Here is a 25,555-nt window from a genome sequence, read left to right as displayed (position 1 = left end):
CATTCTACGTCCTTTCGTGTCAGCCTTCGGAGTGGAGCAGCTATTTCAGACAGATTCCTGACGAAAATCCTGACATAAGTTACGATTCCCATGAAGCCTCGAAGTTCCGTGACGTTATTGGGAGTTGGCCATGTCGTTATCTTATTCTTCTTCTGATCTGAAACCCTTCGTCCTTCTTTGCAGACCACATGACCCACAATATCCAAAGCAGGTACGCAGCATGCAAATTTCTTTCCTGAGATAGTGAGTCCCGCCTCTTCAATTCGGAATAAGATTCTTTCCAGCGTTTGAGCGTATTCCCAGATAAAACGTTGAATTCCGGGATTCTCTTCTAAAACTTCATCATTGTATGTGGAACTTGGCCCTTTGATACCGCCATCGTCAATAAATACGCCTACGTGGTCGGGTATCTCATCCTGGAGAATCCACATCATTTGTGCTTGATAGACTGCTACTGAATTGGTTGCGCCCTGCGGAAGTCTGGTGAGTTGAAATCTTCCTAACGGAGTATCAAAGGTGGTGAGAGGTCTTGATTCCGGGGCCAATTCCCTTTTGTCATATCCACCCATAATATCACCTAATCCATAACAGGCTCGTCCGGCAAAGGATTCCACAAACTCTTCTGTTGCTGGTGGTAGCCCTGCGTCTTTGATGGTGACTTTATTCATTTCTTGTAAGTCGTGAACTATCCTTAACTTCCCGTCATGTTTGAGTACACAAAAAACCGGACTAGAGTAACTTGACGTTGATTGCTCGTAGAGTTTATTCCGTACCCGTTCCCGTACTTGCTCCACGTATTCGTCTTTGATTGCTGCTGGGATTGGAATCGGTTTCTTCTGCCATGGTACATGATCAATTACCGGTATGACATATGGTAAACCATATGAATGTTTCAAGAGTCCTCTTTCCTCCGGCGTGAAGGCCACAGCTTTTTCTCAAATCACGATTAAATGCTTGAACAATTTTAATTCCTCCTCCCACAGCCATCCGTCGGGTCCAAAGTTTACTACCTTCAAGCGTTCTTCCGTAATCCTAGCGGTAGGCTTAAAGTCTGGTGGATGAGGCGTAAGAGGTGTTTGGTAGGGATCTCGTGATAGCGGTGGTCTTTGAAGAGGTGGATTCAGCGCTTTTGGAATTGGTTGATTGATTGGTCTGATTTTCTTTGCTACAGGTTTATACTTTGTCATGCACCACAAGCTTCCGTCCCTCCAACTCTGGCACAATCCATCTTGAAACCTTGATCCCAAACCTTTAGTAAGTAAGGATCCAAGAAGCTGTTGTGAGTTGCTGTCCGGTTTCGGTATTCTAGTGGTGTTGACTGAAGGAGTTAATCCAAAAATGCCGGGTTTTTCCGAAGGCACTGTTTCTGGAACTGGTAGTGAGTCTTTTCTAATGTTACAGATTTTCAATAGCGTAAAGAAAATGATAAGAATATTCTCTATGAGTGATAGGATTTTAGAAAAAAATATTTTTGTCTGTTTTGATGTTTGTTGAAAGTTTTTTAGGAGAAATGATTTAGGCCAGTCGAGAGAACCCGGCGTCCGAGATATAACCTGCTTGACTAGCTGAAGCAAATTACTCCCTAGCTGGATGCCGGTAGTTATAAAAAATGCTGATTCGGCTTCTTCTTAAACATTCGATGTTCTTTGTTATCGCTAGGTTCTGATGCTGGGACTGATTTCATACTATTGGTACTGAGATCCTTTCGATTATCCCATCCTCGTCCTTGTCCGGTTCGAGCCAATGGTACCGAAATTCGCCGACCCTTGTTTCCTTGAAACGTGAGAGTCTCCCCTGTTTCGTGGTATTCTAAAGTGCAATCGTAATCAAATAGAAAAGGTCGCCCTAAAATACAATCTTGAGCCTTTGGTGATATAAAGAGGTGAGCGGGTCCGGAAAATCGGCCGATCTGTATTGGGCAGTTCTCGACTACGCCGGTAATGTTGCATCTGGCTCCACCAACACCTTGCATGGGTATGTTCACTATCACAGATTCTAGCTCCAAGTCCTCCGCTACTGATCGGGGTATGACGTTGACCATAGAACCGGAATCCACCATAAAGTCGACTTTTTCTCCCCCAACTTGCGCGGTTACGTATCCCAGGGCACAACTGTAGTAGCATGGATCTGAAGGTCCTTCTTCCTCTGGTAAGGTGGTCATTGGTGCAGCTACTTTGGCCGCTTCAGTTGCGATGTAGGTGGTGGAGGTATTCTTGCCTGACAGACGTCCCTGTAATTTTGCTATGATCTGTTCTGTGTATGAAGGCAATATCGTAGTGAGTTGTGCAAACGTTGTGGGAATCTTGACATTGTCCAAGTCCTGTAGTAGGGCTTCCTCTGGTGAGTCTCTTTTCAGGATTGTCGGTACTTGTTCCCGGCTCCAGACTTTCTCAGGCGCCTTTTTTGGAGTTTCTTTTGGTGATCTGTCCACTTCTTCTTCACAATCAATATCCATGGCATCTTTTTCTGGTTCCTGGATCCTAACTTCGCGTCGGCCTTTTTGAGCTTCTGACCTAGTGACAGGATGAGATCTCATGAAGTTTTCCGCGCCTAAGGTAGGAGGGCTCCAATGGATGGTTTGTACTGAGGCTTTCATGAAGGCCGTGTTCCCATTTTCAGTTTGCTGTGAGTCCGCCAATTTCTTGATGGCTTCTTGCATTCGAGGTTCGACTGATGCTCCTGCAACCACTGATCGTATTGGTCTCGAAGGTACCCACGGTATTTGCTGGCCGTCAGGTAAATACCATTCTTTACCAATTCGCTTCACCAAGCCTTGTTTCATGTCTTTTGCTGCTTCTGGGCATTGATAGGTAGGGTGTCCTTCTCTCTTGCAATAAAAGCAGTTCTGGGCTTCATATAGCGGGGTTGACGGCCGAGCATTTCCGCGGTTGAATTCTTGTTTTTCGGATGGTCCTTGCCGATTATAGCCGGTGGGTGCTCCATTCTTGATCTGTTGTTTAAGCGTGGCAAGCTCCTGCTGTACTTCTTGTAGTTTCTGTTCTACCTCCTTATTGCTTGGGCTTTCCTTTAGCATCTGCTCTCGTCGCTTTCCGTCGCCTTTCTTAAGATCCAAATCCTTCTGCATGATGCGCGTGGATTCGGAGAAACTGGAGAAATTTGTGTAACCTTCGTCAACTTGTACCTCTGTTTCCGCGGCCTCTGTTAAGTCTTCCCATTTTGGTGCCTTGTTACTTCCATCCTTGGCCTTTGGAAGCTGATTTTTATTGATGAGTGTGCGTTTAATGCTTCGTTGGCTTTCTGTCGAGAAGGCACTTAAGAATAGTAAACCGGCGTCATTGTCTTTGTTGATATGTTCGTTCTTTACTAGATACTTGAGGATCGGGGTGAATTTTGCAAGGTACGCTTTATAATCCCGATAGCTTGAAATTCCTTCTTTAGCTTGCTGCTTAGCTACTTTGATAAGGTCGTCCACAGTATACATGATCGTATTATCGAGGTCACCCCAGGCTTTGACCATTGCCGCTCGAAGCTTCTTCCAATCATAATCATCGTACCCATCCATTTCCTCAAGCTGGCACTTTAACTCTTCTGTTCGTATGAATTGTGGTATCTGGATTGCTTTCTCGCGATCCGACGCTCCGTGACCATATGCCGCTCGCTCGAATCGTTGCAGGAACTTCATAAACTGGCTACCCTCGTAGAAAAGCCCAGGTTCTTTGATGATGACTGGCTTTGATTGGGGTATTGGTTGGGGGTAATAATACATAGGTTGCGGATTTTGCATTGGTATTTGTTGTTGTTGAAATTGAGGCTGAAACATATATTCTTGCTGATTTTCTGTATTGTGGATTCCGTACCCAGAAGGTCGTTGTCGTGGAGTTGTTTGTCTTGGGGGTATATTTTTGGGTTGTGGAGTTTCATCAGTGTCTGATAAGTCCTCTTCAGTCTGCTCTCTGAATTGATTCTCTGGTCCCTTTCCCTTGTCTTTCCTAGGTGGTGGAGGTGGATTTGTAGATTCCGAATTCCAATTCAGTCCCGAAGTTCCTGTCAATGTTCTGTTTCTAAACGGGGTGGAGGGAGCAAATCCGCTCTCCATATCTGGTAGACTGAACGGTAAACTCATGCCGGTTCGTGTTGATTCCTGGTTTTGTAATATGAATATCCGCTGCTACCTGTTACTGTGCTCTGAAAAAGAAACAATAATATCTGGTCTCTGGTCTCTTTACCAGGGCAAATTGGGGGTTTTCTTTTAATAATTGATATAAATAACTTTACCGTTCTGAGATTGTTCTTCAAACAGTCTCTGCCTATCCAAATTCTTCAGGTCTTACACTTGCCCTTCTTAAGGTTTTATAAACAGCTGTTTTCTTCAAACGATTCCGGAGTTCTCTTCTAACAGGATCCTAGTTATCCAAATTCTTCAGGTCTTACTCTTGCCCTTCTTGAGGTTTTATAACTGGCTGCTTCCTTCGAGATACTCTTTTCAGTTCGGATGGTTAAGTTTTCTTTTCAGAGGTTCGTAATCGGTCCTTTGGATGTTCCTAAAAGTCGACTAGTCGTTCAACAGAATAACTGAATATGCCGTTGAGTTTGATAGATTTGTTGATGAATTTGATTCCTTTTTCCGCTCGAAGTTGAGATCCGTAGACGATGTATTTCTGGTTATATGGTTGAAATTGATTATCCGTTGTCGATCAAACAAGATTATCCTATCACATTGGGGACTCCCTTGTAAGACTCAAAAGTGTTCCTGAGAACCTTTTGCTGAATGGAGAAGGGGATGATGGAGGTGCAAACTCTGCCCTTCTATACTATCAGATAACAAGACCCACCAAGGTAAGCTTGGCAAGTTTTAATGAAGTGATAGGGTTGGTTGGTTCAAGATGAGCTTGTTGATGACACTGAATAAATTGTTGTTATTGTTAATGTAAGGGTTGTTATGTAGGTTGTTTAAGTATATATATAAGGCTGAACTGTAAATGTTGGGGTGACTGTGATTGGTGAGTAATGAACTGAGGAGCTGACAACTGGGGAGGAGGGAGCTCCTTATATAGACAAAAGTGGAGCCCCAGAGGGCTTGTGGGTTAGGGTTTTGACTAATCTAGACAACAGTGTGAGGGATTTTAGCTGGTGGGAGTAGATACAAATGATGTCATAATGTGTCAGGGGTACATAAATGATGTCATAAGAATGCAGTAGGGCCACATGAAGGCTGCGTAAAGTGACAGTAGACTGCATGAGTTGACAGGTGGATGCAGGGGGTGCATAAATGAAGTCTGAGGCTGCAGAGTCAGTGTGTGATGACATCATAATATGGAAATAGAAGAGTACTTGATAATATGTAATGACTGCAGTCTGATGGGGAGATGTATGTTTGTATCCTGTGATTTGTATAAGCATAATGCTGTGATCCTTGAATTGAGGCTGGTGACAGGCTGGTGACTGGGTATGTTGAACGTGTGATGGGTGTCCAGTGTCCAAAGAAGTGTAGGTTCCAATCCAGCGGGGTTCAGGTGATGCTTTCAGTGGTGACTAGGGGTAAAATTGGCCGTAGAATCCATTTCTGAGGTCTGTTTGATGGTATCTTGAGGCGTATTGTGAGTAAATATATGTATGCGAAAAAACTTTTGATTTTTCACTTTTCCGTCTACCACACCGGTCCATATTATTATTGTGCAACATGGACCTTCCCCACTGGGACACCATCAGAAGGGCCCGGACCCGCATAAGTGACAACATCTTGAAATATGAAATCAAGCAAAACATCTCTGTATTCCAAAACAAGACTTACATGATCAGCTTGAAAGATCTCATAGCAGGGGTAATACAGATATTTCACTTGGGGTGTAACATGTTAATGAGGAAGCTGATTAATTCCATATGTTTAATCCACCAGGAACTGGCCAATCCTCTTGTTTCCAAACACATGGAGTTTTACCCCCATGACCCAAAGGGTAAAAACATCTACGCACTGTGTCAAAGTATCAAATGGAGAGAGGAGCTTCCCCGGGAGTGCCGAGTGCAAATGGTTGAAGTTCATGACAAGCATTATTATATATATGAGCCAGTCACAGTGTCCCAATCACTTGGACCTGATATAATAATGATTCCAGTATATTTTTACAAATACAAGGATATACTATACTCCAAATGCATCAGGCCTAAATATCGCAATGTTGTGGAAATCCACAACAATATAAGGATCAATGTCACACAGATGTTGGTTCCAGGGCACCTGCCGTATACCCACCACCTTCTTGAGGAAATCCCAGTATCACACTTCCGCCTGAAATATGATCAAATATTCACATCTGTAGGCGGACTGTTGATAGCAAAATGCAATCACTGCATATATGGCAAGGAGTTTTCATTAACACTCACTAAATAATGGTGATCACTAAATAATGGTGATTTCAAACTGACTTTCCTACCTATTCATTCAGAATGTATTCCTGGTGGTGGCACAAGGAAGATTCCAGTTCCAAATCCTTGGCGGGAAGAAGCAAATGGGAAGATAATACGTCATGTACCTATCACCTTGTATGCAGATGACACGTCAGGTAACAAGTCCAAGCGATGGAATAAGCACAACTCATTTTGCTTTACCCTCAGTGGCCTGCCCCCAAGCCTCTCAAACATGGAGTACAATTGCCATTTTATATGCACATCTAATCGGGCAGGCCCTCTGGAGCTTGCTGAACCCATAGTTCAAGAGTTGAAGTAAGTTAACCTATCACCTTTATGACAAAATTCTGTAATGATTGACCAGATAAAATTGCAGTGAATTGGCCACAGCAGGTAGTATTGCTTATGATTCAAGTGTTAAGAAAGAAGTCATGGTCATGACTGTTATGCTTGAATTTGTTGGAGATTCACCCATGGCTGCTGAAGTTACCAATACACCAAACCCAGGAACCTCCAACAACCCCTGTCGCATGTGCGGACTGCAATGCCCTCAAGGGGAGGAAAGATGCACAATGGAATACCTCAGACAATTTTTTGGCCACCCTCATATGCCACCCCCACGCACATGGCATGAAACAATAGACAATACATATGACTTATGGGAAACCTCCCAATCGGGCACCCAAAAGGAATTTGAAAGAAAGCATCAAGCATATGGAATCAGGGACCGCATCAATTTTGCATTAATTGACCTGAAACGCTCTGATTATGAAGAAAGGTTGAGAATAGTCAAAATGCAGGCAGATACCCCCAAAAGGATGATTAACCCCTTTGCTCATTTGATAGCATTTGATGGTTGCAAGGATACTCCAATAGAAATACTACATGTTATACTTCTTGGGGTTGTCAAATACCTTTGGAAAGATTTCATGGGTCAACTGAAAGAATCTGATCACCCAGAACTGGAAGCACGCTGGCGCGCATTCAATACAGAAGGAATGAATGGTCCTCCAATACAGCCGCAATATATGATTCAGCATTACAAAAGCCTCATAGGGAAAGAATTCAGACTGATCCTTCAGGCCACCCCATTTGTGTTATTCCCCATGATGAATGAGCAACAGCAGGAAATCTGGACTTCACTGTGCCAAATTGCAAGTATGGCATTTCAGACTCACATAAACGATATGGACGAATTCATTTGGGAAATGGAAAATTGAATACATCTATTCTTATATCACGTGTGTATCATGAATGGCAGGTGGGCAAACAAACCAAAATTTCATCATATCTTGCATCTTCCCAAATCAATACGCAGATATGGCCCAGCAAGCTTGTTTGCTACTGAAAAATTTGAGAGTTTCAATGGGGTGATAAGGAACGCCTCCATTCATTCCAACCGCCAAAGCCCAAGCAGGGATATAGCCACCTGCTTCAACAACTTCAACATCATAAGGTTGTTGTTATCAGGAGCCATACTATATGATCATGAACACCTTAGATATTTTCAAGCATCCAGGGAAGTACAAGCACTTTTTGATAATAATGTGTTTATCCAAAAAGCCATGGGATACAATTCAAATTGGTTTGGATCCGGCCAACTCAAACCAACCATTCATGGTCACAGGGGGGCACGCAAAGCAGGGGAACTTGTCCCAGTGCCTCTGTTGAGGAATTTCCCCACACTTCTCATCACAAAGGTTCAAGCTGTCAAATTGGATGATAAGGAAGTCATCCGCGATGGTACTTTTGTCTTGGTGAATCCCATTTGTCTCAATTCTGCAAGTTTTTGTGCTAACCAAACATTTCGTGGATGGAGATAACAGACCCAAGACCGTATGTTTCCCAATGGTATGATTGGATGTGTGGATTCCATATGGGAAGTGGGAAATAATCAGTTCTATGCAAAAATACAGAGATGCACCAAATCAGGTACTCAGCCAGAGAATCAGATGGCAATTCTGGTTAAGGAGTTAAGTTTTTATTATGAGCCTGCACAGGTGAGCCATCAATGGAAATTAAGACTTGGAAAATGCTAATCATATTAATCATGAACTCTGATTATATTATTCATTGACTGATTCAATCCATGTTATTTAATCTAGCGCATCATATGCACCATCAATGTTCAGCATAACTGCTTTGCAGCGGATTGCCCAGTCAGGACCAAATTCATGCCTCTAACTGGACGCCAAGAAGGAGGAACCCACGTGAACTATATAGAGCACAATCCCATGAACAGCTACCTGCTCAATGCAGTGTCACATCATGCACCATATTTACACCGTCTGCATTCAAACCTGTTTGTTTGTCCCATACCTGAAGATGCGATGACATTAGCTCTGGAGGAAGGGTTGCATATGTGGCAAAGGGAGGGCAACTGAAAGTATTTCCTCCCCATATAACATGTTTCATTCATTGTGTAGTGAAGATTCATAAACACCATTACTATTTGGGCTCTTATGTGATAAGTTGATGAGCATTATATGCCAGTCAGATTATCAATATTATTAATTGGTGTTTGTTTACTTGTGTCTTGTTGTGCATTCTGTGTCTTGTTGTGCATTCTATGCAATCAGTTTTCATTCATCAAATCATTTTTTCATTCATCAAATCATTTAGATAGTATAGGTGTTTAACAGAAATCTGAGTAGAAACTTGTTTGATATTGTCTGATGAAAATATTTTGGGAGAGTTATAATCAGACCAATTGTGGGTGAAATTGCTTCTTATAGCTTATAAAACAGACCCATTGTGAGAAGTTTTGGTTATATGTATCATGTATTTGCATGGCAGGAATTGAGACAGATAGACTGATAGACTGATAGACAAGGGCAGCACATTCACTTGAGAGAGATAGAGAGAGCAGCATTCAAGCAAGAAATAGGAATAGACTGATCACATTACAGTAGACTGAAGACAAGACATATCACGAGATTGGGAGTCAATTGGCATAGCATCGGGGAGGAGGACTGGACCCGCAAGGCAAGGACTTGGAGCTTTGGCCTGTTTGGTGCCGCCGCGCAATCGCTACAGCTGTTGTCGGTCGTCATCTGGGATCTCCTCTAAGATAAATCCGGCCATTCTGTGGCGACACTAAGAATAGCGGATATTGTCAGCAGGGATGAAGGGAGGCAGCAGGAGAGGGACTTACTAGTAAGGACATTACTGCGTTGGGTTGGAGAGTAATCGACGCTGGGTCCATCTCTAGCAAAAGGTATGTCCTACGCCCTGCGTAAACGTCCATGGACTTGTACTTGAAGACGGAAAAGCACGAGATCGGTTGCATCGCAATATTGACAGGCTGAGGGACCGGACCTTGCGTAAACCCGTAGTTCCAAGTGAGGAGTCCCCTGAAATCGGTGTAAACCGCCAGTATGTCGAGCGAGTATCTGTTGGTGGCCTGGCAGCGAATGGCTTTCATGACGCGCGCCTTGAACTCTGGGAATTCCATGGCCTGCATGTCCTGGCCGCTTATGTGGACGGGGGTGAGATGGCGCTCCATCTCGATGCTTCTGTAGGAGTGATGATCCTCATCATTGTATCGGACCTTGGCAAAGAGCTTGTAGTTGATGAATAACGTGATGCCGGAGGTGGTGGTTGGAGCCACGTAATGAAGTTCGCGGAGGTTGCAAGCAGTGGCCACGTCAAACGGCGCCTCATCGTTGCGGTGCATCGGGCCTTGTCGCGGTTCCTGGGAAACTCCGTAGTCTGAAGGGGATGGGGCGGGGGAGGACATCGCGATGGGCGGAATGGGGAACAAGGGGATGCGATGGTTGGAGGAGACTTGAGAGCTTGATATCCGAAAAAACCTTTGCACTTGGTTGTGCAAACGTTTTATTAACTTATTGTTTTGTCAAAACCGGTCCTAAACGTTTACATAGCTCAAAATTGTTTCAAGAAATGTTAAATTCGACCGTAAACGTTTACATTGCTCAAAAACGTTACATTAAACGTTGCATGCGCGGTAAACGTTTTCGCCAACCAACTGAGGGCCATGCAAACGTTTTCTCGAACGGAATTGGTCTGGCGAACCATTTTCAAACGTTTGTGATCAGTAGGCATGCACAAACGTTCATGTCAACCAGTTTGGTTGTGTGAAACGTTGCAGAGTGGTTGAAAACGCCTGAAACGTTTTGTCGAACCGTTTCAAAACCTCAAACGTTTCTGGGAACCATTGGGCAACCAGAAACGTTATGAGTGACCATGTTTCAACTGGAAACGTTTCCGGGAACCACTTTACAACCGGAAACGTTCCCAGGGACCGTTTCAAAACCTGAAACGTTTGGGAACGGTAGCAAGATACTTTTCTTGCAGCCGTGGTGTATACTGCTTGTTTTTCCTTGACTCTTGGGATCTGCCTGATCGGCGTTCCGACTCACCGCCAGCAAGCCTTGAAGAAAACGCCAAATTTATCTTTGTTCACATGAAAACGCATCAACGCACTGTTACCAAAGACTCAATACATCTTTCTGACCGAAGGCGAGGCTTCATTTTCTATTTTTCTCAATTCTTTCCGTCTTTCAACACACAATAGCCGCCGTCGGCCAGCAGTGATCACAAGCCACTTGATCCTTGTATGGGCCTACGTCCTTTCTCACACCAAGATTCTGTCAGAAGTATCTGCCCAGTTTCCTGCTGATGACCTCAACACTGGCACTTAGGTGCAGCCTGCCCCATTGTAAACTAACTGGGACGATTAAGCAAATGCTGATTGCTAGACGCAATTATTGATTCATTCAGGGATGAATTTACCAGGCCCCCAAATCTTTCGCGAAATACCACTTTTCCGTATCGCTCATGGGTAGTGTATGGGCATTTAACACAAGTGTTACTCCTTGGTCACCCAATCAACTTGACTGCTACTTGATATTCATTGAAACTGTTGCGTCACTACCAGTACCGATGTCGGTGATAATGAACATGCTTCGATTAAACTTTACGTGAAGTCAAGCCAAGTAAACACCATTTCTCCATAAAGCACGCCAAGGCTACCGAGATGCCATGCAAAGCTCATCGCAAACTTACAGAAAGCGGTGCTCATATAGCTCATTTCGTGCCCTCGCTGAAATCCATCATACGGAGGTGAGATTTATGGTAATGGTGCGACTGGTTCACTGCCTGACAGCCGGGAAGCAGGTTGTTAATTCCGGCCGAACAGGCCGTTCCGCGAAGCCTATCCTCACAGAGGTAATGCTAATAGCAGCCAAAACTTACCCTGTTTTCTCCATCAGCTAAAAATTGCACATTTTTTTTCTGAACAGACCCTCTTGAAGTTAAGTCTTGGCATTGGCACATCCTTGATCGATCTTCGGCATTAGTTTTCTACTTGACATCCTGTTGCACCAGCCGGCAAAACATTTCCTCGCCTCGTGGTTGATTTCCCCACATTAGTATCCTTGTGCGACCCGCTTGCCAGCAATCTCGTCCCCGATCCGATTCCCCTTTTTTCAGTCCGCCTGCTTGTTCCTCCGTTGAGTACAGGAGTATTTGCGCAGTCGTAGTGAGTCAGTGTCTGGTTTCCGAGCAGTGTTATTATCAGACCTTTTGTGTTCTTGCCTTCACAAATGTTTCAATATGGCTGCGAGTGCCAAGCACTCTAGTGGTCAATGTCTGCTGACACGGTGGGCAATCTTCTTTGAACAGTCCAAGCGTCTCTTCTTCGAATAAGCTCTTGAGTCGTCTGCATGGCTGCGGCTCCAACTTCCAGCTTCGCAACTTCTATGTCTCCCAAACCATCTCGCACTGTCCAAGCCCTGGTCAATGAGGAGGTGATCAGGGCTTCTCCTCCGGTGCGATTATACCCATCACAGCATAGAGTCAGCATGACTCGGTACGCCACCTCCACCGACCCGCGTGGCTACATTCCTGTGTTCGAATATCCTTTAAAGTAATACCTTCCTTATTTATCTTTGATGTGACAAATTTCATGCCAAGCTGAAATGTTTCTGTTGACAGCGGCCAGTACATCATGATTGACTGTGAGACCGGTATGTTTGACCAACCTCCCTGGTGGTTTTGTTATAGACGTAGGCTGATTTTAAATGATCTCAGGCATGGTGCACTTCACTGGGATATGGAAAGCACTTGGTCACAACAAAGCGGATGTTGTGAAGTTGGTTGAGTCCGACCCCACCATTGCGCCTTATCTACGCAAGGTTAGAGGGGGCTATCTAAAAATACAAGGAACATGGTATGTACTTCACCCTTTTGCCTGGAGGACCTGGCGCAAATGCTGAAATTTTTCGCTTCGTTGCCGCAGGCTTCCCTTTGACACTGCTAAAACCTTGGCGCAGAGAGTAGCTTGGCAGGTTCGCTATGATCTGGTCCCGCTATTCGGTCCCGAGTTTCCTGATGTGCGTGCTCAGAGCTGCTTCTGAATCTTGGTAGGTTTATACCAATCTCCTATTGTGGAATAGACCTGCCTTGGACCTGAAGAGCCTGGATTCGGACAACTGCTGTTATCAGCTCCAAAGCCAAGAGGGCGCCGGGGTGCAAAGAAAACTCCAACTGCCTCATTAGTTGCCCGCGAGAGAACTACATCACCTCAAGATAATGGTAGTCAAAGCAGGTCGGATGGATACCCCTCGCAGGATTCTCTAGGGAAGCGCTTCCCTGATCGACTTGAAGCCACCGGGCCGATGAATGGCTATGTTCCAATGCTATCCGAAGCGAGGTATTCGCCGTACACTCGAGCACCAGTTCATCGAATCACCCAGCTGGACCCTTTGCCTAATTTGATCCAACCAAATCAAAGCTGTTCTCATCCAACGACAGATCCGACGTACTATAGCCCGGCTCACTATCATCACTGGAGCCTAAGAGCATCAATGATTCCTGCTTATGGTACCGGACCTTACGGCCAACAACAACCCACCGGGTCAACAGGATCGGGGATGGAAAATGTGGCTACGCTTCCCCCGATGCGTCACTATTTATCGCATCCGGCTGAGAACAATTTCTTCGAGACGTATCGGGGACCTGACTCTTTTGAAGCCTTGAGCAATAAATGGTTGGCTCCTGAGCTTGTGCCGGTCGCTCAGCACGAATGATCCAGCATATTGCCAATCAACTAAACAATTGTAAACTAATCAGATAATGAATCAAATGAAAAAAAGTAAAAAGCTATGTGAAAGAAAACACAAACATAAGGGAGAGAAAAGACTGAGGTTAAAGATGAAGCGACTTAGTACATAGTAAGAAAAATTGTGCAACTGTTTGAATCTCAGGCCCTACCGGGAATAAGAACTAAGGAAGAGAAAATAGACAGAAAACTCTTCTGACATAAATATATAGTGGCATAATTCACCGAGAGAAAAAGGCAATTGAAGTTGAGGCAGTAGAGCATCACACTCTGACCAACATATTCATTGAAAACTAAGAGATTGTCATAGAAGAATACCAGGAGAAAATTGAGATTCAAAGAAACCTCTCACCATTTGTTAGTTCTAACGATAAGTCTTCACCGTCGGCGCACTTACCGATACCATGAGCCCGTCAGCCAAGACTAGGCGACGTCACAAATAGGATGTAAATGGGCCGGGCTGACCCAAGAGACCTTTGGGCTTCTGTTGCACCAATTAGGCTTTCAGAACAGAGCAAAGTACCAGAAAAGCCTTAGGTGACCAAATTATTGCTCTTTCTAAGAAGCCCGCTTGATAGAAGTGCCAAAACCTTCACCAGGATCATGTTGGGTTGACCCACTTACATCCTGATGTCACAACCCCTAGCCAAAAGCAGCTAGGACAGTCTCCTTCTTGGCATCACACAGCGCAAAAGGAATCGGGATATGTAACCTCCTACATAGATTCAAATGTTTTGAAAAAATGTCATTATTTCCCCTGGCCTGAAAAGGCATCTCCATGAGTCTGGTACTCAGGCACCTACTCCTTTTGCTTTTTCTGAGGCCTTCCTCCAACAGTGGGAAGTTGCATTATGGTATTTTCCTTAAGCAAATATGATGGTGACATTAGATCTCAGTGCCATGTTTCTGTGGATTTCATGAACTTGGATAATATTTTTATAAGCTGGTTGGTATGGTTTGAGCATCCACAAATCACAAAATCATGAAATCTTGTTTTCAAGGAATCTAAATGTGTACTCAATCTGATTATGTATGCAAAGGTGAACGCTGCCGCTGCAAAAAGCGCAGCGCAGCGAGGTTTGGGTGCGCTGCGCAAGGCTTTAACCCCAAAGCCGCTGCACTTCAGCAGTTCAGCTAATGGATTGGTGGGGAGTTTTCTCAAAAATATAGCGCACCAATTCAGTTCTAAATTAAAGTGAAATTCCTACAAAATAGCAGTAGCGCAGCGTGTGAGCGCTACAAAAGCGGCTGCATGGTGTGATATTGGTGCTATATTATCGAAGGCTACGACTGGTTTTGCATTGGGAGGAGGGGATACTAATTACAAAATAGACAACATGTGATAATCAAAATTCTTGCTGTCTGAGTTGACTGCAACGTGATTTTTGCGCTATTGTATAGCACAGTAGCGTGTTTTCCGCCATTAAGAGCATCCACATTGGTTGTGGATTAAGGGGGGGATGAGCTTAACTATGTAATCCTCCTTGGCAACTGCATTGGGGGGGATTTAATCGGACTAAACTCCTCCCGGGAGCACCATTTGGAGTAAGCGGGAGTAAATTTACTCCTTGCTAATCCTGAGATGTCTTCTATTATTTCACTGCGGAAAAGCTGTTAGCGGGAAATCCCGCTACATGTGCTAATTGACAGCAGAAATTACTGTGCTAGTTAGAGCATCCGCATTGGTGCGGGTGTAACTTGAGGAGTAACAGATCCGCTTACTCCCGGATTAGCGCTAATCCCGGCCGGCAACCACATTGGTGTGGGATACAGTCAAACCCTTGAAACCGCATACCCCTTGGTGGACTGCATTTGCCATGTGGTTTGGCAGGTTATGTGGTTACAAGGGTTAGCTACAGGCCAAAATGAGAATTTGATGGACCCAAATGAGTATGTGGTTTGGGAGGTTATGCCCTTATACAAGTATGCGGTTTCACAGGTTTGACTGTAATCCTCCTTGGCAACTGCATTGGGGGGGATTTAATCGGACTAAACTCCTCCCAGGAGCACCATTTGGAGTAAGCTGGAGTAAATTTACTCCTTGCTAATCCTGGGAGTAAGCGGGAGTAAATTTACTCCTTGCTAATCCTGGGAGTAAGCGCTGCATGCATATTCACATGCATGCAGACACTCCTCCCCACCCAAAAGTATGCACCAAACACAGCTTACATAAGCTGTAGGTGCATACAACATACTCACACAGCTTTTTACAGTCAAACCTGTGAAACCGCATACTTGTATAAGGGCATAACCTCCCAAACCACATACTCATTTGGGTCCACCAAAATCTCATTTTGGCCTGTAGCTAACCCTTGTAACCACATAACCTGCCAAACCACATGGCAAATGCAGTCCACCAAGGGGTATGCGGTTTCAAGGGTTTGACTGTATCCCACACCAATGCGGTTGCCGGCCGGGATTAGCGCTAATCCGGGAGTAAGCGGATCTGTTACTCCTCAAGTTACACCCGCACCAATGCGGATGCTCTAACTAGCACAGTAATTTCTGTCAATTAGCACATGTAGCGGGATTTCCCGCTAACAGCTTTTCCGCTGTGAAATAATAGAAGACAGCACTTTTTTTGCTAAAATGTAGTAGCTTGAGCGCAAACCCGCTGCGCTGGCGCTTATGGGGCCGTAGGAAAAACAGGGGTGTGCTACTTTGAGGTTTGTCTGCTGGATTATTTGGTTCCAAACACATGAAAATTCCGGCATTATCATTGGTTTGAAACCAAAGGACATTCAGAGCTGGCTGAGCCAGATGCGTTGCTGGTTGAGCTGGTTGAGCTGGCTGTGAGAGCATCTCCAACGGTCCGGGGGGCAGTTGGCCTGCGTTCCCCGGCCCGCGAGCACATGTCACAGCAGTCGCGGCTCAGCTCCAATTATGGACTGGCAGTTCAAGCTGCAATCCAACAGACGGATCTCACTCCTCCAGCACCACCCACCACCCTTGTTCCGGTCATCAATGGGAGTATAGCATACTCCCCTCGATGACCAGAACGTTCTGGTCATCGGGAGGCATGTACATCAATGACCAGAACGTTCTGGTCATTGGGACGCATGTATCTCAATGAGCGGAGCAAACAACAGAAAAACTCCTCTTGATGACCCAAGCGGACCAGTCATCGAGAGAGGTCATGATATTTTATACTCCTCTCGATGACCGGAGAGAACCGTCCATTCATCGAGCGGAGTTGTTTACTCCTCTCGATGACCGGAGAGAACTGTCCAGTCATCAAGCGGAGTTGTTTACTCCTCTCAATGACTGAAGAAGACCACGCATGTATCTCGATGAACGGAGCAAAACCGGTCATCAAGAGGAGGAAACAATCCTCTTGATGACCCAAGCGGACCAGTCATCGAGGGGAGTCATCTTACATTGTAATCTTCTCGATGACAGGAACGGGCCCGGTCATCAAGGATGTACAAGTGGTTACTCCTCTCGATGAACGGAGAGAGCTGGTCATCAAGGTAATTGTTTACTCCTCTCCATGACTGGCCGAGAGAACCAGTAATCGAGAGGAGTACATATTCAATCCTCTCAGTGACCGGCACAGACCCAGTTATCGAGGGGACTCTTGACTTAATCCAATGCAGACATGTTTTTTTCTGTCTTGGCGATGTGGTGAGCCTAATCAAAACCTTATTACATCACTCAGACACTCACCAGGAAGGAATCACCGCCAAACGCCCTCTAGAAATCACTCTGGTACCTGTAATCCACGCCCACAGACACTTCATAATAGCCTAGAATCATCTCTACAAGGCGCCTCAACTTCTCAGTATTCACTTTCATGGATGGCCCTCCACAATGGGTAATAAAATATGTACAAAATCAGGTCAAAGTGGGAGAAAGTCCACCATCAAACAGAGCCAGACTATTAGGAAGGACCCTGAGTGTTCACTAGAATTAACTCCTCTATATTCCAGCAAGGCGTAACTCTTTCTCAGATGCATGGCGGCTGATGCGCCATGGTTATTGTTTTCCTCTTATGTCATCCCAAGCCATGTAGTAGATGCCTTGTTGGTTTGTTGCCTTGTCACCTTGTTGGAGGCTTTTTGTACCCTGTTCCCATCTTTCTCTTCGTCTCAGAACCACCTGTTGTCCCCTCACTATAAATGTAGAGCCTTTTGGCCCATTCTGTTTGTCCCCCATCAGATTGTCACTTTGCATCCCTGGTCACAGAATAAGAATTACATAGCCTATTTTACCACATATTTTACAGTATATTTTCCCCCTTGATTTCGTCTAGAAAGCACTATTCTCAATACTTCATCAGCCACACTTTTCTTTAAGAGTCCATACTCTTATTCTTGTCCCATATTACTCTCCCAACCTGAGAGGCAGCTTTTCACGCACTCATCCCTCTCTAAGCTCTATTCCCCCAAAGAGTAGTTCCACAAGTGGTGTCCCAACAGTGGCCTGAAGATCTTTAGATTTATAGTCTCGTCATTTCTAGGCTAAATAAATACATTAGTTAAAAATTACTCTAAAAATTCTATTGATCTTAGTAGAAAAATTACTCTTACTCTTAGTTTAAAATCTTTTCAAACAAAATTCCGACCTAGAATTCTTCTGAAATACCTTTAAACTCGACGCACCCAAGTCTTTCTACCTTAAATAACTATATCATCAACTTAGTAGACTCTAGAAACTTAACCGTAGAAATACCGCAAGAAATGCCTAACGCCGGCAGACGAAGCTCTTTCTCCGGACCGTACCCTAGGTTCCATTTATCTAATATGGAAATTCCGCCGTTTGGAGGAAATACTAGACAAGCAAATGTTGGATTAGCGCCTGCGCCGATGGACGTTGGATCGTCGGTTCCGCCGGGGAACGCTGGATCGTCAGTTACGCCGAGGAACGTCGGAGCTATGCCAATAGTGAATAGCGGGCTTACATTTTCATCAAATCAAGCGCCCTCAGTGCCATTTAATCCTGGACCAATGAGAAATACTAGCCCTTCGACCACAGGAAGCGCAGCGTTGGATCCACTCCTAGGAAATAACTTTTTAAACAGTCAATACCGCCCTGCGCCGCAATACGTAAACCAGACTCGCCAATCAGGCGCAGCAGCTCAAATTACGCCACATTTCTTACAAACTAGCATTCAGCTCCCCGCCTATAACCCAGAACCATTTGGAAGGAAACCAGTTAAAATCAAAGCTGGCGCCAAAGGACTTATCTTTGATGGTACAAACATGGACATTGGAGATTTTATTAAGCGCCTGGAATATGCGGCTAGATTGGATGGCGCCCAAGGATCTGATATTGCTCTACAAATTATATTCTTCTTGGAAGGGGAATCTTTAATCAAAGAAGTACAGGAAATGGCAGAGCGGGAAAGACACGACTGGGAAAAACTCAAGCTTAAATTAGTTCAACGTTGGGGAAAAATGCTTCCGCTTCTGCAGTACACAAGGAATGATTTGGACAAACTTATTTCAACCACGATGGCGAAGGGAATCAAAACCCAGAAGGAGTTCCAGGATTTCAGTATCCAGCTAGAAAACTTAGTAGCCTACTTAGTACGCTGTCGACACATGGTTAGCGCGGAAGAAATCAGGCACTCGGTTCTAAATTGCTTATCTTTTCCTATCCGGATCGCCGTAAACCGGGAACTCATAAGAGATAACCACATGGAAATGGCCTTGGATGGATCTCACATTCTTCCGCCGTATAACACTATCTTGGACTATATTAATAGAGAACTTAGGACTATGGCTATTTTAAACGACGAAAACATTCAGAAAGAAATTCAAACAATTCAGCCACCGGCGCAGAAAGCTCAACCAAAAGATAATGCTATGGATCAACTTACTAAAAGCCTCTCTAGCTGGAATGTACAAAAGCAGCCGTCTCCATTTGTGTCGTCAAGTCACGTTCCTTATAAACCCGCCCAACTAGACCGGTCCCCATCTAGCTATAAATGTAATTACTGTCACATGATTGGACATACCATCCACAGGTGCAATCAAGTTAACTTGGACGAAATCAACGGATTAGTAAAGAAGGAAGGAACCAATGTTATTTTACCAGACGGAACTCAAATACCTTATGATAGAACCAGGCCTTTTAAAACCGTAGTTGACACTTATCACCAAAGCAGAGCACAAACAGCGGGAGTTATCAATCTACCGCCAGGAACGCATACGGGAAAAAAGGAAGATAGCGCACCAGAATTCCAGACCTCTTTTGGAAAGCTTGAGGAGGTTGAATATGCGGAGGAAGACACTTTTGACTGCGACATTGGAAAGAGAACCAGAAGTGGTGCAGAATATCCTGAAGGGTCAGACAATTCGAAAGCAAAAAAAGTCAGAAACACAAAAGAAGAGCTCATGGACGTCGACGACGAGAGGATCTTGGAGATTGCTCGACAGGATGATTATGACCCAGTTCCTCTTCCTGCATCTTCAAGAAAAGAAAACCCCGCACCGAAGAAGGTTAAAATCCTCACGCCTCAGGACTCTACCAGCGCGCCAACAAAGGAGAAACCTGCCCGCAAAACCTATGTGGAAAGACCATTAGCTACACAGTTCCCCGACACGGAAGAGAAGTTGGTCTCACAAATGTTAAATGAGAAAATTCAACTCACCATTGGAGAAGTTTTTGCCATATCTAACGGCGCCGTGGATGCATTCAAAAAGAAGATTAGTCCTAAAAGAGTTCCTATAGATCAACCTAAGACAACCAACGCTGTCGACGTCAACTCTGAAGACGAAGAGGAGGAAGCGCAAGATAGCGGTCCAGCGCATTACGCTTGCCCCTTAGGATATGTTGCTGTCACCATTAATGGGAAGCAAATTCAGGCGCTCTTAGACAACGGTTCTCAAGTTAATCTTTTACCTAGGGATCTAGCGGGGAAAATGGGGCTTATAATTACTCAAAAACCTATGAAACTGCGCGGTATTGGCGGACACAAGAGTGACATTCTGGGAATTGCGGAAAATGTACCGGTTAAAGTAGGAAATATTACGAAAGAAGTGCATTTCTGGGTCTCTTCTGCGGCGGTACAGCCTATACTAGGAAAACCATGGTTGATAGACGTCTCAGCTACTATTCAATTCAAGGACAGCGGTGTGGAATCCCTCTCAATAAATAAAAATGGTCAGACTTACCTGGTTCCAATTTTAAACCCATCAAACCAAAAATACGAGACCACTTTTCCTGTCAATTCTGCCACAACTTCGAGTCATTTTTTAGCTTCTGGCACCTTCCAGAAGTAGGTGATTGGAAGGTGCCCAAATATAGTGTAGAAGAAAAGTTAGTGTTTGCGGCAAAATATAAATCAACGTCAAAAAAAATCAAGCCAGTAAATCAGTTCATGCCGCAGAACATAAACTCACCCTTATGTAGTCCTCCTTTATCTAGAGATCCTTATGTAACACCTTTAACTCCTCACCCGCCTAATTTTACCCCTACTTGGAAAATCACAGAAGACCGCCTTAAAGTCATTAATTTCGGTCCACCCGGGTGGCTCAAACCTGAAGAACTTAAATTATTCAAACATATCATCGTAATGCGGCAGGGAGGACTTGCTTTTCGGGAGGAAGAGAGAGGACTTCTCAAACACACTTACGGGAAACCTTACATCATTCCCGTCATCGCCCACGAACCTTGGCAGCAGCGACCTATTCCAATTCCTGCCGCAATTAAAGATCAATTCATAGAGTTAGTACGGGAGCGCATCCGAACAGGTCTTTATGAGCAGTCTTATTCCTCTTACTCTAGCCCGGTCTTTTGCGTCAAAAAACAAGATGGAAGGCTCAGGATTGTCCACGACTTACAAAAACTCAATAAAGTAACAATTAAGGACTCTGGAATACCGCCTTCACCGGAAGAATTAATTGAATCTTTTACCGGGAGAGCTTGCTACGGTCTGGGAGATATAATGGGAGGCTACGATGAAAGAGAGTTATCATTAGAATCTAGGCCATTAACCACCTTTGAAACTCCTCTGGGACGATTTCAGCTTACCAGATTACCACAAGGAGCAACCAATTCTGTCGCCGTATACCAGGCGCAAATGATGTGGATTCTACAAGACAAAATTCCTCAAAATGTTGGTATATTCATTGATGATGGTGGTATAAAAGGTCCTGTTTCAGATTACAATCAAAAAACTTTGGCAGAAAACCCTGGCATCAGGAAATTTATCTGGGAGTACGCCGTCACTCTGGAGCGGATCTTGTTTAGAATAGAGGAAGCTGGACTCACAATTTCGGGAAAGAAATTTGCATGCTGCGTCCCCGCGTTGGATCTTGTAGGTCATGTTGTGTGCAAGGAGGGCAGAAGAATTTCGAAAAAACAGCTAAATAAAATTGAAACATGGCCGGTACCGAAAAATGCAACGGAAGTTCGAGGTTTTCTAGGAGTCTGCGTCTATGACAGGATGTTTATTAAGGGACTTTCAGAGCTTGCCGCACCGCTTAGAAAATTAACCAGAAAAGACGCGGAATGGAACTGGAAAAAGGAGTGCCAGGATGCGTTTGATCTTTTGAAACAGATAGTAGGTCATGATATAACTCTAAAGAAATTGGACTACTCTGAAGGAGCGGGAAAAATAAAATTAGCGGTGGATTCTAGCTACATCGCGGCAGGAGCAGTACTCACTCAAGAAGATAACCAGAAAGACAGGCCAGTCTTATACGAATCCGTGGTTTTTTCGCCGGTGGAATCCAGATATTCTCAATCAAAACTGGAGCTCTGTGGCGTCGCAAAAATCCTAAAAAAATTACAAACTCAGCTTTGGGGCCAGCAATTCGACCTCTTAGTGGACGCTAAAAGCCTTATAGAAATGATTAACTCACCTGATCTTCCAAATGCTCCCATGACTCGTTGGGTGGCTTTTATTCAATTATTCTCTTATAATTTGGTTCACGTCCCTGGGAAAACTTTCACTATGCCCGACGGATTATCTAGAAGACCGCCAGACGATGATGAAGGAGAGCAGCCCAGTTTTGACGAAGATGAGAAATGGATTAAGCCTCATCCCGGTTTTGGCGTCAAAGAAGTTAACACTTTAAATTTGGGGGTGGAGCGCGGTCAATTTCAGCAAGAAGGAATTTGGGGCAAGCTTCAAGAATATTTGCTCACTCTAAATAGGCCAACAGATACCTCTGACGCGGATTGGAAAGTAATAAAGCATAAATCTGCCGGCTTCATGGTCTCTGACGGCAAACTTAAAAAGAGAAATAAACCTTTCCCGCAACTAGTTATCAGCAATCCAAAATACCAGGAACACATTCTGGAGGCGCTTCACGAACAACTTGGCCATAGAGGAGTGGAAGAAACTTACAAACGGACTAAGCTTAGGTTTTGGTGGCCGCACATGAAAAGAAAAGTCAAGAGTTGGGTCCAGTCCTGCAACGCCTGTCAGAAGAGGAGCCCCTTGAAACCTTTGGAACATAAGCACGCAACAGGGAAATCTACCATTTTTGGGCGCGTCAGTATGGATACAGTACATATTAAAGCGGGAAAGTGGAAATATCTAGTGATTGCAAGAGATGATCTCTCCGGATGGGTTGAAGCTGTGGGATTGGAAACTCTTAAAGCTAAAAAGATTGCGCAGTGGTTTACGGACGAATGGATTTTCAGATATGGTGCACCTCACACAGTTGTAGTCGACGGCGGGGCGGAATTTGGGAAGGAACTTCAGGATTGCTTAAAGCAGAAAGGATCCATTGTAAAAGTCACTACGCCATATTATCCGGAAGCAAACGGGATGGTAGAAAGAGGTCATCAGCCCATTAAAGATACCTTGGTTAAACTGGCTGGGACGGACGGAAAGAAATGGCGCAGCTACTTACCTCTTGTCCTTTTTGCGGATAGAGTTTCTACGAAGAGAACCACTGGTTATACGCCTTATGAACTCATGTTTGGCCAACCGGCGGTTTTACCAATTGACCTCGAACTGGAAACTTTCTTAGGGACTGATTGGGAGTCAGTAAAATCAACCACAGACCTTCTCCTTGCCAGAGTTCGCCAACTGGAGAGGAGAGAATCAATTTTGCAAGAAGCCTACAAGAACATGAAGGACTCCAGGGAAAATTCTGTCAAATATTGGAATCAAAAGAAACCAGACAGAGGACCGCTTACGCCGGGATCCCTAGTTCTTGTGTACAATAAATCCCTAGAAAGTCAGTGGGGAAAGCTCTTTGAAAACCGCTGGAATGGGCCGTACCGCATAAAATCACAAGAAAAAAGTGGCTCATATACTTTAGAAGAACTTGACGGTCAAGAACTCAAGCGCAGGTATGCGGCGCCGCATGTGAAGCTGTTCCATTCAAGAAAACTCTGATTTTATTCTGGCTTCGTTGCTTTTTTGGGAAAGATTAAATTTTCTATGGCTATTCACATTTCAGACAGTTAGATCTATAAGGGCTTTCAAGACTTAAAAAAAAAAAAAAAAAAGAAAAAAAAAAAAAGAAAAAGAAGTGGGGGACTGGTGTTGCCGATAGGAAGCATAAATTAGTAAAATAAAGGAGTAAATTTCAGTGAAAAATAAAAAATTAGGGGCTTACTTAGTAGGCCATTTGAATCTCAAAGCTACCATTTATCAGCGCCTCAAGTTCGCGCTCAACATGGCGGAATTCCAGGACCACCGGACGACTGCCGCGGGCACGGCCATTTCGACGAGCTCTTCTAGTCGGTTGATTGTGTTGGAATTGTGTTCTGGCGACAAGGAGGCGGAGGCGTTGCCGAAAAACATGAAGTTGCGGGAGTTCAACAACCCGAGTGACATAGGAAGCTGCTACATGTACTCCAGCGATGAAATCTTCGTCGTCGGAGTGGATTAAGATAGGATAATTTTGTGAACCAAGGGGATAATTATTTACTAAAGATAAGGGAGTATTGGTTTCGCCGTAACCGCTGCGCGCGTTTGTTCGGGAGTTTGGATCCCAGGCACCATCAATAGGCGATTCAGGAATAAAAGACATGGTCAACAGGAGAAAGAGGCGAAGTGGTTGTGTTGGCTTAGCAAGGAATGATAGTAATGAGGAGTTAGTGGATTGGATTTTGCCATCATTTCAATCCCCTTTATATAGCTTTGGGTGCTCTCCTTTGGCTCGGAAGAATCCGAGGACTACAAACTTTCGTCTAGTTGGGAACAAGATCATCGGCTTAGATCTCTGCGACCACGCCGGACTACAAGCTTTCGTCTAGCCAGTAACATGACCTTCGGCCCATCTCTGCGACTAAGAGGACTTCGAGCTTTCGGCTAGCCCGTTACAAAATCTTTGGCCTACACCTCTGCGACCACGACACGCGGCGATACAAATAAAAAAAGAAAGCAAGTTTTTTTTGGCCTAGGCAGGTTCGAAACCAAATCAACAAACACAACTTGAATAATGTAAACTAAAAAAAAAGAGAACTCATGCGACAACAGGTCGCGCCATGCCCAGTCCGGCCAGTTACTTATCTAACAACATGGCACGATAATTTGTGTTGTGCTTGCTGTTTGAGGGGTTTGACCGACCGACGCACAAACCAGTTTCTTTCCCCCCATCTCGCAAGAGCTTTCTTATCACGACAAACTCACGTCTAGCCAACCTGTTCGGATAAACATTTTCGTGATCAACTCAATACAACCCCTTCAAAATGAGTGACCATTTTAAAGTCCCTGCAAATCAGTCAGCAGAATACTCCTTAGCACATTTTTGGCCCATCTACCTCTTTAATATCGCGCCAGGAACATCCGCCGCAGACATCACGGAAGCTTTGAAAGAGCACGGACCTATCAGAGAATCTTTTACGCCACACGTCGGATCTGGGATGGAGTTATTTGCGCTGGTTGTGTTCACAAGTCGGGAGGGGGCTAATAAAGCTATTGGAGCTCTTGATGGCGCGAAAGCCGACGGATTGCTATTGGAAGCGCAAGCAACGACGAAGGAGGAGCGCCGAGATCTGGAACTTCTAGCGCGGATGACATAAACAGCCCTGGAGACGAAACTAAGGATAGCTACGCCGCAAGGATCACACCAATTTGGGGGTGGTTTCTCCACCCATTTCCACTAAAAATTCTTGTTACATTTTTCCTTTAGTTCTTCATCTAGCTATACCTTTTCATCGTCACATTATTTCCTGGAAGATTACTATAAAATC

At 44.5% G+C, this 25,555-nt stretch overlaps 1 protein-coding gene across 1 annotated transcript; it reads left to right on the top strand.

The window, feature by feature from the left end:
- Nucleotides 1–12,053: 12,053 nt before the first annotated feature.
- Nucleotides 12,054–13,418, top strand: PtA15_8A546 (uncharacterized protein; the record flags this gene model as incomplete). The annotated part of the gene is made up of 5 exons (XM_053171986.1): nt 12,054–12,256; nt 12,325–12,356; nt 12,421–12,559; nt 12,629–12,722; nt 12,786–13,418. 5 exons carry the CDS (start codon nt 12,054–12,056, stop codon nt 13,416–13,418), a joined length of 1,101 nt encoding a protein of 366 aa, XP_053023195.1.
- Between the last annotated feature and the right edge of the window lie 12,137 nt (nt 13,419–25,555).

This window comes from Puccinia triticina, chromosome 8A (assembly GCF_026914185.1).
Source record: "Puccinia triticina chromosome 8A, complete sequence".
In the NCBI taxonomy this organism is placed as follows: domain Eukaryota; kingdom Fungi; phylum Basidiomycota; class Pucciniomycetes; order Pucciniales; family Pucciniaceae; genus Puccinia; species Puccinia triticina.
This window is presented reverse-complemented; position numbering and strand designations above follow the sequence as displayed.